The 12829-nt window shown below is 58.1% G+C and overlaps 1 protein-coding gene across 3 annotated transcripts in view; it reads right to left on the reverse strand.

Moving 5' to 3' along the window:
- The window catches only part of CD22 (CD22 molecule), a 31752-nt gene that overhangs the window by 8261 nt on the left and 10662 nt on the right, over positions 1 to 12829 (reverse strand). For 2 of the 3 annotated variants that reach the window (XM_084771084.1, XM_084771083.1), the window contains 3 exons: positions 12827 to 12829; positions 12248 to 12631; positions 973 to 1260 (listed from right to left, as the gene is read on the reverse strand). The exon at positions 12827 to 12829 is cut by the window's right edge and continues 55 nt beyond it. In XM_084771084.1, coding sequence (XP_084627210.1) covers positions 973 to 1260; positions 12248 to 12631; positions 12827 to 12829 — 675 coding nt within the window. The remainder of the gene's footprint in view (positions 1 to 972; positions 1261 to 12247; positions 12632 to 12826) is intronic. The other variant, XM_084771085.1, reaches the window with a different exon arrangement.

Raw genomic sequence — 12829 nt, forward strand, 5'->3', positions numbered from 1 at the left:
TGTGCTTTTATTCTGTCAGCAGCAGCTTGCGCGGTTTTGGTTCCTTTGTCCACCCAGGTGACTGGCATGGCCCCTGAGCTGTCTCTCTGTTTTCCGTTCTCTTGTTCCCTGCCCACTGGTCTCACCTGACTCAACGCTGTCCTCCCCACCTAAGCTGGCATTCAAGACAAGGCCTGGCGACTAATCAGTTCACAGGCTTTACGTTTTTGTTTTGGTTTGTTTTCTTGTTTAAGATATGGTCGGGTCGGCCTAGAACTCACCCTGTACACCAGGCTGGCCTCAAACTCACAGGACTCCACCGACCTCTGCCTCATGAGGGCTGGGCGTGGTGGCGCACGCCTTTAATCCTAGCACTTGGGAGGCAGAGGCAGGCGGATCTCTGTGAGTTCGAGGCCAGCCTGGTCTACAAAAGGAGCCCAGGATAGCCAATGCTACACAGAGAGACTCTGTCTCAAAAACACAAACAAACAAACAAACAAACAAACGTGTGTACCACCACGCCAGCCTCCACAGTAAGTATTCATTCAGTGAGTGAATGAATGACTGGGGTATAAAATAGTGATGAAAATTTACTTGTATGGAGAACAATGAACTCTAATTGGATGATCCTCAAAGCCTGCTGTGGCTTGAGAATTGATTGATGATGGATTGATTGGGCCTGGGACTCACAAGTGTTAGGCAACCACTGTACCCCTGGGATACATCTTTACTAGGTAGCCCAAACTCAAACTCAGGAGTCCCCTGACCTTGGCCTCCCAAATGCCCAATCCCAGGCCTTCAACACAACTTCTGCCAAGACACAGGACTGACAGGGGGAGACTCTGGAAAGCCTGTGCCATCCCCAGAAACAGGTGACTGACGGCTGAGCCTCCTATGGACACAGGCTCCTCCCCCCCCCCTGCCTTGGTGGGGCTCTACAGGGTTTAGGAAGAAGGGGACAAGGTGGTGTCCCTTCCCCACAAGGAGACTCACGTTTGACATCCAGCTGTACCGTGCTCTCAGAGAGCACCTGGGTAAGTTTCAAAACTCTGCAGGTCACATTCTTTCCATGGTCCGTCGACTGTGGCTGGAAGGTGAGCTTGCTCTCTGTGTAGATGTTATCAACAGAAGAAATAATGGAGGTGTCCTTGGGGTCTCCTAGGGACCACTCCAAGCTGATGTGGTACCCGAAGCAGGCAAAATTCAATCTACAGGTCAGAGTGACACTTTGGGATTCCCGAATTTCTGATGGCAGCTGGATGTAAGGTTGGAAGGGTGTCTCTAGGAGAAAGAAAAGGGGGGGGGGGGAAGAGGCCCGGGAGCTGGAGATGGGACACAGACTAGACTTCCACCCCTGGATTCAGACATCTCATCCCACGTGACGTCAAAACAGTCTCTTTCAAGGCCATCCTATCTCTTTGTTGAATTCAACTACTCTGTAGAGAGCCTTGGGAACCTTAGTTAAGTCTGCTGCAAAATTGTATTTTACACTTACTTTTTTTTTTTCACTTCTGCCTTGCATTGGCTTTCTAAAGGCCTCAGGATCGCCCAGGGTGAATTTGTTTTTTGGTTTTAATCCTGCACATATTGCTAATCATTGGTGACATGCTTCTGTTTGTTTGGCAGCCTCAGGGTTAGAGTCAGCCAAGCACTGCATTTCTTTAGTGGGGTAATCCTGAGGCCTAGGACTCAGATCTCCACTATGGTGGACCACCCAGCAGATCTAATGTAAGGTCACACAGCACAGACAGCTCTATTGTGAACTAATGTCTAGGGCAGGGCCCGGGCTGTAGTCACAGGGGCATGTCTGAGCTCTTTCCCCCACCGTCTATGCGGACAGCAGCCCTGTGCTCCCACCGTCTATGCTGACAGGAGCCCTGTGCTCCCACCATGTATGCTCACAGGAGCTCTGTGCTCCCACTGTCTATGCTCACAGGAGCCCTGTGCTCCCACCATCTATGCTGACAGGAGCCCTGTGCTCCCACCATCTATGCTGACAGGAGCCCTGTGCTCCCACCGTCTATGCTGACAGGAGCCCTGTGCTCCCACCATCTATGCTCACAGGAGCCCTGTGCTCCCACCATCTATGCTCACAGGAGCCCTGTGCTCCCACGATCTATGCTCACAGGAGCCCTGTGCTCCCACCGTCTATGCTCACTGGAGCCCTGTGCTCCCACCATCTATGCTCACTGGAGCCCTGTGCTCCCACCGTCTATGCTGACAGGAGCCCTGTGCTCCCACCATCTATGCTCACTGGAGCCCTGTGCTCCCACCGTCTATGCTGACAGGAGCCCTGTGCTCCCACCATCTATGCTCACAGGAGCCCTGTGCTCCCACCGTCTATGCTCACTGGAGCCCTGTGCTCCCACCGTCTATGCTCACAGGAGCCCTGTGCTCCCACCGTCTATGCTGACAGGAGCCCTGTGCTCCCAACGTCTATGCTCACAGGAGCCCTGTGCTCCCACCGTCTATGCTGACAGGAGCCCTGTGCTCCCACCATCTATGCTCACAGGAGCCCTGTGCTCCCACCGTCTATGCTCACTGGAGCCCTGTGCTCCCACCGTCTATGCTCACAGGAGCCCTGTGCTCCCACCGTCTATGCTCACTGGAGCCCTGTGCTCCCACCGTCTATGCTCACAGGAGCCCTGTGCTCCCACCGTCTATGCTCACAGGAGCCCTGTGCTCCCACCGTCTATGCTCACTGGAGCCCTGTGCTCCCACCGTCTATGCTCACTGGAGCCCTGTGCTCCCACCGTCTATGCTGACAGGAGCCCTGTGCTCCCACCATCTATGCTCACTGGAGCCCTGTGCTCCCACCGTCTATGCTGACAGGAGCCCTGTGCTCCCACCATCTATGCTCACAGGAGCCCTGTGCTCCCACCGTCTATGCTCACTGGAGCCCTGTGCTCCCACCGTCTATGCTCACAGGAGCCCTGTGCTCCCACCGTCTATGCTGACAGGAGCCCTGTGCTCCCAACGTCTATGCTCACAGGAGCCCTGTGCTCCCACCGTCTATGCTGACAGGAGCCCTGTGCTCCCACCATCTATGCTCACAGGAGCCCTGTGCTCCCACCGTCTATGCTCACTGGAGCCCTGTGCTCCCACCGTCTATGCTCACAGGAGCCCTGTGCTCCCACCGTCTATGCTCACAGGAGCCCTGTGCTCCCACCATCTATGCTCACAGGAGCCCTGTGCTCCCACCGTCTATGCTCACAGGAGCCCTGTGCTCCCACCATCTATGCTCACAGGAGCCCTGTACTCCCACCGTCTATGCTCACTGGAGCCCTGTGCTCCCACCGTCTATGCTCACAGGAGCCCTGTGCTCCCACCATCTATGCTCACAGGAGCCCTGTGCTCCCACCATCTATGCTGACAGGAGCCCTGTGCTCCCACCATCTATGCTCACAGGAGCCCTGTGCTCCCACCGTCTATGCTGACAGGAGCCCTGTGCTCCCACCATCTATGCTCACTGGAGCCCTGTGCTTCCACCGTCTGTGCTCACAGGAGCCCTGTGCTCCCACCGTCTATGCTCACAGGAGCCCTGTGCTCCCTCCATCTATGCTCACAGGAGCCCTGTGCTCCAACCATCTATGCTGACAGGAGCCCTGTGCTCCCTCCGTCTATGCTGACAGGAGCCCTGTGCTCCCACCATCTATGCTCACAGGAGCCCTGTGCTCCCACCATCTATGCTGACAGGAACCCTGTGCTCCCACCATCTATGCTCACAGGAGCCCTGTGCTCCCACTGTCTATGCTCACAGGAGCCCTGTGCTCCCACCATCTATGCTGACAGGAGCCCTGTGCTCCCATCATCTATGCTCACAGGAGCCCTGTGCTCCCACCATCTATGCTGACTAGAGCCCTGTGCTCCCACTTTCTATGCTCACAGGAGCCCTGTGCTCCCACCGTCTATGCTCACAGGAGCCCTGTGCTCCCACCGTCTATGCTGACAGGACCCCTGTCCTCCCTCCATCTATGCTGACAGGAGCCCTGTGCTCCCACCATCTATGCTCACAGGAGCCCTGTGCTCCCACCATCTATGCTCACAGGAGCCCTGTGCTCCCACCATCTATGCTCACAGGAGCCCTGTGCTCCCACCATCTATGCTCACAGGAGCCCTGTGCTCCCACCGTCTATGCTCACTGGAGCCCTGTGCTCCCACCATCTATGCTCACAGGAGCCCTGTGCTCCCACCGTCTATGCTGACAGGAGTCCTGTGCTCCCACCATCTATGCTGACAGGAGCCCTGTGCTCCCACCATGTATGCTCACAGGAGCCCTGTGCTCCCACCATCTATGCTCACAGGAGCCCTGTGCTCCCACCGTCTATGCTGACAGGAGCCCTGTGCTCCCACCCTCTATGCTCACAGGAGCCCTGTGCTCCCACCATCTATGCTCACAGGAGCCCTGTGCTCCCACCATCTATGCTGACAGGAGCCCTGTGCTCCCACCATCTATGCTCACAGGAGCCCTGTGCTCCCACCATCTATGCTCACAGGAGCCCTGTGCTCCCACCATCTATGCTCACAGGAGCCCTGTGCTCCCACCGTCTATGCTCACTGGAGCCCTGTGCTCCCACCGTCTATGCTCACTGGAGCCCTGTGCTCCCACCGTCTATGCTGACAGGAGCCCTGTGCTCCCACCATCTATGCTCACAGGAGCCCTGTGCTCCCACCATCTATGCTGACAGGAGCCCTGTGCTCCCACCATCTATGCTCACAGGAGCCCTGTGCTCCCACCGTCTATGCTCACTGGAGCCCTGTGCTCCCACCGTCTATGCTCACAGGAGCCCTGTGCTCCCACCGTCTATGCTGACAGGAGCCCTGTGCTCCCACCATCTATGCTGACAGGAGCTCTGTGCTCCCACCATCTATGCTCACAGGAGCCCTGTGCTCCCACCATCTATGCTCACAGGAGCCCTGTGCTCCCACCGTCTATGCTCACTGGAGCCCTGTGCTCCCACCGTCTATGCTCACAGGAGCCCTGTGCTCCCTCCATCTATGCTCACAGGAGCCCTGTGCTCCCACCGTCTATGCTCACAGGAGCCCTGTGCTCCCACCATCTATGCTGACAGGAGCCCTGTGCTCCCACCGTCTATGCTGACAGGAGCCCTGTGCTCCCACCATCTATGCTGACAGGAGCCCTGTGCTCCCACCGTCTATGCTGACAGGAGCCCTGTGCTCCCACCATCTATGCTCACAGGAGCCCTGTGCTCCCACTGTCTATGCTCACAGGAGCCCTGTGCTCCCACCATCTATGCTGACAGGAGCCCTGTGCTCCCATCATCTATGCTCACAGGAGCCCTGTGCTCCCACTGTCTATGCTCACAGGAGCCCTGTGCTCCCACCATCTATGCTGACAGGAGCCCTGTGCTCCCATCATCTATGCTCCCAGGAGCCCTGTGCTCCCACCATCTATGCTGACAGGAGCCCTGTGCTCCCACCGTCTATGCTCACAGGAGCCCTGTGCTCCCACCATCTATGCTCACAGGAGCCCTGTGCTCCCACCGTCTATGCTGACAGGACCCCTGTCCTCCCTCCATCTATGCTGACAGGAGCCCTGTGCTCCCACCATCTATGCTCACAGGAGCCCTGTGCTCCCACCATCTATGCTCACAGGAGCCCTGTGCTCCCAACCTCTATGCTGACAGGAGCCCTGTGCTCCCACCATCTATGCTGACAGGAGCCCTGTGCTCCCACCATCTATGCTCACAGGAGCCCTGTGCTCCCACCATCTATGCTCACAGGAGCCCTGTGCTCCCACCATGTATGCTCACAGGAGCCCTGTGCTCCCACCGTCTATGCTCACAGGAGCCCTGTGCTCCCACCGTCTATGCTCACAGGAGCCCTGTGCTCCCACCGTCTATGCTCACAGGAGCCCTGTGCTCCCACCATCTATGCTCACTGGAGCCCTGTGCTTCCACCGTCTATGCTCACAGGAGCCCTGTGCTCCCTCCATCTATGCTCACAGGAGCCCTGTGCTCCCACCATCTATGCTCACAGGAGCCCTGTGCTCCCTCTGTCTATGCTCACAGGAGCCCTGTGCTCCCACCGTCTATGCTCACAGGAGCCCTGTGCTCCCACCATCTATGCTCACAGGAGCCCTGTGCTCCCTCCATCTATGCTCACAGGAGCCCTGTGCTCCCACCGTCTATGCTCAGAGGAGCCCTGTGCTCCCACCATCTATGCTCACAGGAGCCCTGTGCTCCCACCGTCTATGCTGACAGGAGCCCTGTGCTCCCACCATCTATGCTGACAGGAGCCCTGTGCTCCCACCATCTATGTTGACAGGAGCCCTGTGCTCCCATCATCTATGCTCACAGGAGCCCTGTGCTCCCACTGTCTCAGCTCACAGGAGCCCTGTGCTCCCACCATCTATGCTCACAGGAGCCCTGTGCTCCCACCATCTATGCTCACAGGAGCCCTGTGCTCCCACCGTCTATGCTCACAGGAGCCCTGTGCTCCCACCGTCTATGCTGACAGGAGCCCTGTGCTCCCACCATCTATGCTGACAGGAGCCCTGTGCTCCCACCGTCTATGCTGACAGGAGCTCTGTGCTCCCACCATCTATGCTCACAGGAGCCCTGTGCTCCCACCATCTATGCTCACAGGAGCCCTGTGCTCCCACCGTCTATGCTCACTGGAGCCCTGTGCTCCCACCGTCTATGCTCACAGGAGCCCTGTGCTCCCTCCATCTATGCTCACAGGAGCCCTGTGCTCCCACCGTCTATGCTCACAGGAGCCCTGTGCTCCCACCATCTATGCTGACAGGAGCCCTGTGCTCCCACCGTCTATGCTGACAGGAGCCCTGTGCTCCCACCATCTATGCTGACAGGAGCCCTGTGCTCCCACCATCTATGCTGACAGGAGCCCTGTGCTCCCACCATCTATGCTCACAGGAGCCCTGTGCTCCCACTGTCTATGCTCACAGGAGCCCTGTGCTCCCACCATCTATGCTGACAGGAGCCCTGTGCTCCCATCATCTATGCTCACAGGAGCCCTGTGCTCCCACTGTCTATGCTCACAGGAGCCCTGTGCTCCCACCATCTATGCTGACAGGAGCCCTGTGCTCCCATCATCTATGCTCCCAGGAGCCCTGTGCTCCCACCATCTATGCTGACAGGAGCCCTGTGCTCCCACCGTCTATGCTCACAGGAGCCCTGTGCTCCCACCATCTATGCTCACAGGAGCCCTGTGCTCCCACCGTCTATGCTGACAGGACCCCTGTCCTCCCTCCATCTATGCTGACAGGAGCCCTGTGCTCCCACCATCTATGCTCACAGGAGCCCTGTGCTCCCACCATCTATGCTCACAGGAGCCCTGTGCTCCCAACCTCTATGCTGACAGGAGCCCTGTGCTCCCACCATCTATGCTGACAGGAGCCCTGTGCTCCCACCATCTATGCTCACAGGAGCCCTGTGCTCCCACCATCTATGCTCACAGGAGCCCTGTGCTCCCACCATGTATGCTCACAGGAGCCCTGTGCTCCCACCGTCTATGCTCACAGGAGCCCTGTGCTCCCACCGTCTATGCTCACAGGAGCCCTGTGCTCCCACCGTCTATGCTCACAGGAGCCCTGTGCTCCCACCGTCTATGCTCACAGGAGCCCTGTGCTCCCACCATCTATGCTCACAGGAGCCCTGTGCTCCCTCCATCTATGCTCACAGGAGCCCTGTGCTCCCACCGTCTATGCTCAGAGGAGCCCTGTGCTCCCACCATCTATGCTCACAGGAGCCCTGTGCTCCCACCGTCTATGCTGACAGGAGCCCTGTGCTCCCACCATCTATGCTGACAGGAGCCCTGTGCTCCCACCACCTATGTTGACAGGAGCCCTGTGCTCCCATCATCTATGCTCACAGGAGCCCTGTGCTCCCACTGTCTCAGCTCACAGGAGCCCTGTGCTCCCACCATCTATGCTCACAGGAGCCCTGTGCTCCCACCATCTATGCTCACAGGAGCCCTGTACTCCCACCGTCTATGCTCACAGGAGCCCTGTGCTCCCACCGTCTATGCTGACAGGAGCCCTGTGCTCCCACCATCTATGCTGACAGGAGCCCTGTGCTCCCACCATCTATGCTGACAGGAGCCCTGTGCTCCCACCATCTATGCTCACAGGAGCCCTGTGCTCCCACTGTCTATGCTCACAGGAGCCCTGTGCTCCCACCATCTATGCTGACAGGAGCCCTGTGCTCCCATCATCTATGCTCACAGGAGCCCTGTGCTCCCACTGTCTATGCTCACAGGAGCCCTGTGCTCCCACCATCTATGCTGACAGGAGCCCTGTGCTCCCATCATCTATGCTCCCAGGAGCCCTGTGCTCCCACCATCTATGCTGACAGGAGCCCTGTGCTCCCACCGTCTATGCTCACAGGAGCCCTGTGCTCCCACCATCTATGCTCACAGGAGCCCTGTGCTCCCACCGTCTATGCTGACAGGACCCCTGTCCTCCCTCCATCTATGCTGACAGGAGCCCTGTGCTCCCACCATCTATGCTCACAGGAGCCCTGTGCTCCCACCATCTATGCTCACAGGAGCCCTGTGCTCCCACCATCTATGCTCACAGGAGCCCTGTGCTCCCACCATCTATGCTCACAGGAGCCCTGTGCTCCCACCATCTATGCTCACAGGAGCCCTGTGCTCCCACCATCTATGCTCACAGGAGCCCTGTGCTCCCATCATCTATGCTCACAGGAGCCCTGTGCTCCCACCGTCTATGCTCACAGGAGCCCTGTACTCCCACCATCTATGCTGACAGGAGCCCTGTGCTCCCACCATCTATGCTGACAGGAGCCCTGTGCTCCCACCATCTATGCTGACAGGATCCCTGTGCTCCCACCATCTATGCTCACAGGAGCCCTGTGCTCCCACCCTCTATGCTCACAGGAGCCCTGTGCTCCCACCGTCTATGCTCACAGGAGCCCTGTGCTCCCACCGTCTATGCTCACAGGAGCCCTGTGCTCCCACCATCTATGCTCACTGGAGCCCTGTGCTTCCACCGTCTATGCTCACAGGAGCCCTGTGCTCCCTCCATCTATGCTGACAGGAGCCCTGTGCTCCCACCATCTATGCTCACAGGAGCCCTGTGCTCCCACCGTCTATGCTCACAGGAGCCCTGTGCTCCCTCTGTCTATGCTCACAGGAGCCCTGTGCTCCCACCGTCTATGCTCACAGGAGCCCTGTGCTCCCACCATCTATGCTCACAGGAGCCCTGTGCTCCCTCCATCTATGCTCACAGGAGCCCTGTGCTCCCACCGTCTATGCTCAGAGGAGCCCTGTGCTCCCACCATCTATGCTCACAGGAGCCCTGTGCTCCCACCGTCTATGCTGACAGGAGCCCTGTGCTCCCACCATCTATGCTGACAGGAGCCCTGTGCTCCCACCCTCTATGTTGACAGGAGCCCTGTGCTCCCATCATCTATGCTCACAGGAGCCCTGTGCTCCCACTGTCTCAGCTCACAGGAGCCCTGTGCTCCCACCATCTATGCTCACAGGAGCCCTGTGCTCCCACCATCTATGCTCACAGGAGCCCTGTGCTCCCACCGTCTATGCTCACAGGAGCCCTGTGCTCCCACCGTCTATGCTGACAGGAGCCCTGTGCTCCCACCATCTATGCTCACAGGAGCCCTGTGCTCCCACCATCTATGCTGACAGGAGCCCTGTGCTCCCACCATCTATGCTCACAGGAGCCCTGTGCTCCCACTGTCTATGCTCACAGGAGCCCTGTGCTCCCACCATCTATGCTGACAGGAGCCCTGTGCTCCCATCATCTATGCTCACAGGAGCCCTGTGCTCCCACTGTCTATGCTCACAGGAGCCCTGTGCTCCCACCATCTATGCTGACAGGAGCCCTGTGCTCCCATCATCTATGCTCCCAGGAGCCCTGTGCTCCCACCATCTATGCTGACAGGAGCCCTGTGCTCCCACCGTCTATGCTCACAGGAGCCCTGTGCTCCCACCATCTATGCTCACAGGAGCCCTGTGCTCCCACCGTCTATGCTGACAGGACCCCTGTCCTCCCTCCATCTATGCTGACAGGAGCCCTGTGCTCCCACCATCTATGCTCACAGGAGCCCTGTGCTCCCACCATCTATGCTCACAGGAGCCCTGTGCTCCCACCGTCTATGCTGACAGGAGCCCTGTGCTCCCACCATCTATGCTCACAGGAGCCCTGTGCTCCCACCGTCTATGCTCACAGGAGCCCTGTGCTCCCACCATCTATGCTCACAGGAGCCCTGTGCTCCCACCATCTATGCTCACAGGAGCCCTGTGCTCCCATCATCTATGCTCACAGGAGCCCTGTGCTCCCACCGTCTATGCTCACAGGAGCCCTGTACTCCCACCATCTATGCTGACAGGAGCCCTGTGCTCCCACCATCTATGCTGACAGGAGCCCTGTGCTCCCACCATCTATGCTGACAGGAGCCCTGTGCTCCCACCATCTATGCTCACAGGAGCCCTGTGCTCCCTCCATCTATGCTCACAGGAGCCCTGTGCTCCCACCATCTATGCTCACAGGAGCCCTGTGCTCCCTCCGTCTATGCTCACAGGAGCCCTGTGCTCCCACCGTCTATGCTCACAGGAGCCCTGTGCTCCCACCATCTATGCTCACAGGAGCCCTGTGCTCCCTCCATCTATGCTCACAGGAGCCCTGTGCTCCCACCGTCTATGCTCAGAGGAGCCCTGTGCTCCCACCATCTATGCTCACAGGAGCCCTGTGCTCCCACCGTCTATGCTGACAGGAGCCCTGTGCTCCCACCATCTATGCTGACAGGAGCCCTGTGCTCCCACCATCTATGTTGACAGGAGCCCTGTGCTCCCATCATCTATGCTCACAGGAGCCCTGTGCTCCCACCATCTATGCTCACAGGAGCCCTGTGCTCCCACCGTCTATGCTGACAGGAGCCCTGTGCTCCCACCATCTATGCTCACAGGAGCCCTGTGCTCCCACCGTCTATGCTCACAGGAGCCCTGTGCTCCCACCATCTATGCTGACAGGAGCCCTGTGCTCCCACCATCTATGCTCACAGGAGCCCTGTGCTCCCACCATCTATGCTGACAGGAGCCCTGTGCTCCCACCATCTATGCTCACAGGAGCCCTGTGCTCCCACCGTCTATGCTGACAGGACCCCTGTCCTCCCTCCATCTATGCTGACAGGAGCCCTGTGCTCCCACCGTCTATGCTCACAGGAGCCCTGTGCTCCCACCATCTATGCTGACAGGAACCCTGTGCTCCCACCATCTATGCTGACAGGAGCCCTGTGCTCCCACCATCTATGCTGACAGGAGCCCTGTGCTCCCACCATCTATGCTCACAGGAGCCCTGTGCTCCCACCATCTATGCTCACAGGATCCCTGTGCTCCCACCATCTTTGCTGACAGGAGCCCTGTGCTCCCACCATCTATGCTGACAGGAGCCCTGTGCTCCCACCGTCTATGCTCACAGGAGCCCTGTGCTCCCACCGTCTATGCTCACAGGAGCCCTGTGCTCCCACCATCTATGCTGACAGGAGCCCTGTGCTCCCTCCGTCTATGCTCACAGGAGCCCTGTGCTCCCACCATCTATCCTCACAGGAGCCCTGTGCTCCCACCATCTATGCTCACAGGAGCCCTGTGCTCCCACCATCTATGCTCACAGGAGCCCTGTGCTCCCACCGTCTATGCTCACAGGAGCCCTGTGCTCCCACCATCTATGCTCACAGGAGCCCTGTGCTCCCTCCGTCTATCCTATCAGGAATCCTTTAATTTGGTGACTAACGCACTAAGAGATGTGAAAATCCAACCCTCTGTCTTCTTTGGAAAGATAAGGAAACCTCACAGGCTAGACAACAGAACAGACACAAGCTGAGGAGAGATTGTCTGAGGTGGGACAAATGCTCATGCTACTGTTGGCCTCAGTGCCATCAATGTCGCCTCCTTGGTGAGTGAATGAGAGAGAGAGAGAGAGAGAGAGAGAGAGAGAGAGAGAGAGAGAGAGAGAGAGAGAGAGAGAAATAAGAAGGAAGGGACATGGCTGCTCCTAGGTACGGTGGAGGAGAAAGTTTATGGTAGATAAAAAATGGAGGGCATAACCAGAGGCAGACACATCTGGGGCAGTCCAGAGTGGACATGACCCTGAGCCATGTGAGGGGGAGGGGAAGGGGAGGAGAGAGGGGGATCGAGGTGCAGCAGCCAAGAAAGGGGGTAAAAGGTAAGAGATGGTGGTAACCAAAATGGCTGGACCACATAGGGAAGAGCAGGCCGGAGAAGGGCAGCCCAGCCCCCATGCCCTTACCAGAGACATTCAGGTGAATGTGTTCCATCCACTTGTCATTGCTTGACAACAGCCTCAATCCCAGCATCCCACTGTCATTGGCATATATAGGGCTGATTTTTATGGTGCAGTTTCTTTCTGTGTCTCCCAGAAAGGTTACCCTGCGCTGCTGATGAGGGAACGACGTGGTCTTCTTGTTCTCCTCATACAAGATAGTCCCCTTGAAGTCCCTGGTTTTATTGTCAAAGTCGTAATTCTGAAACAGGAGGATGTTGGCCAGAGATGTTGAGGGTGCTGGGATTTTGTACGTGCAAGGGATCCAGATGCAGGCTCCCTCCCAGGCGAAGAGGGTTTTGGGATGTTTAACGATCCATCGCGCTGAGCTGTGTCCCAACGGCCACAGTGCTGGTCAGGAGATTGTTATTGAACGGTGAGAACTCTCACAGGAAGTAGGAGAGGGGAGACACTGGGCAGGAGCACGGCGGCTTGTGCACGCCCCTTGCACACTGCCTCCCTGCAGTCGCTCCACCGCCCCAGACCCACCCACCCCTGTGCCATTTCCCACCGATATCTTCAAAGCCCCTGGGTCTCAGCCATTACCTA

Source organism: Acomys minous, assembly GCF_964271855.1.
Source record: "Acomys minous genome assembly, chromosome: 20".
NCBI lineage: Eukaryota > Metazoa > Chordata > Mammalia > Rodentia > Muridae > Acomys > Acomys minous.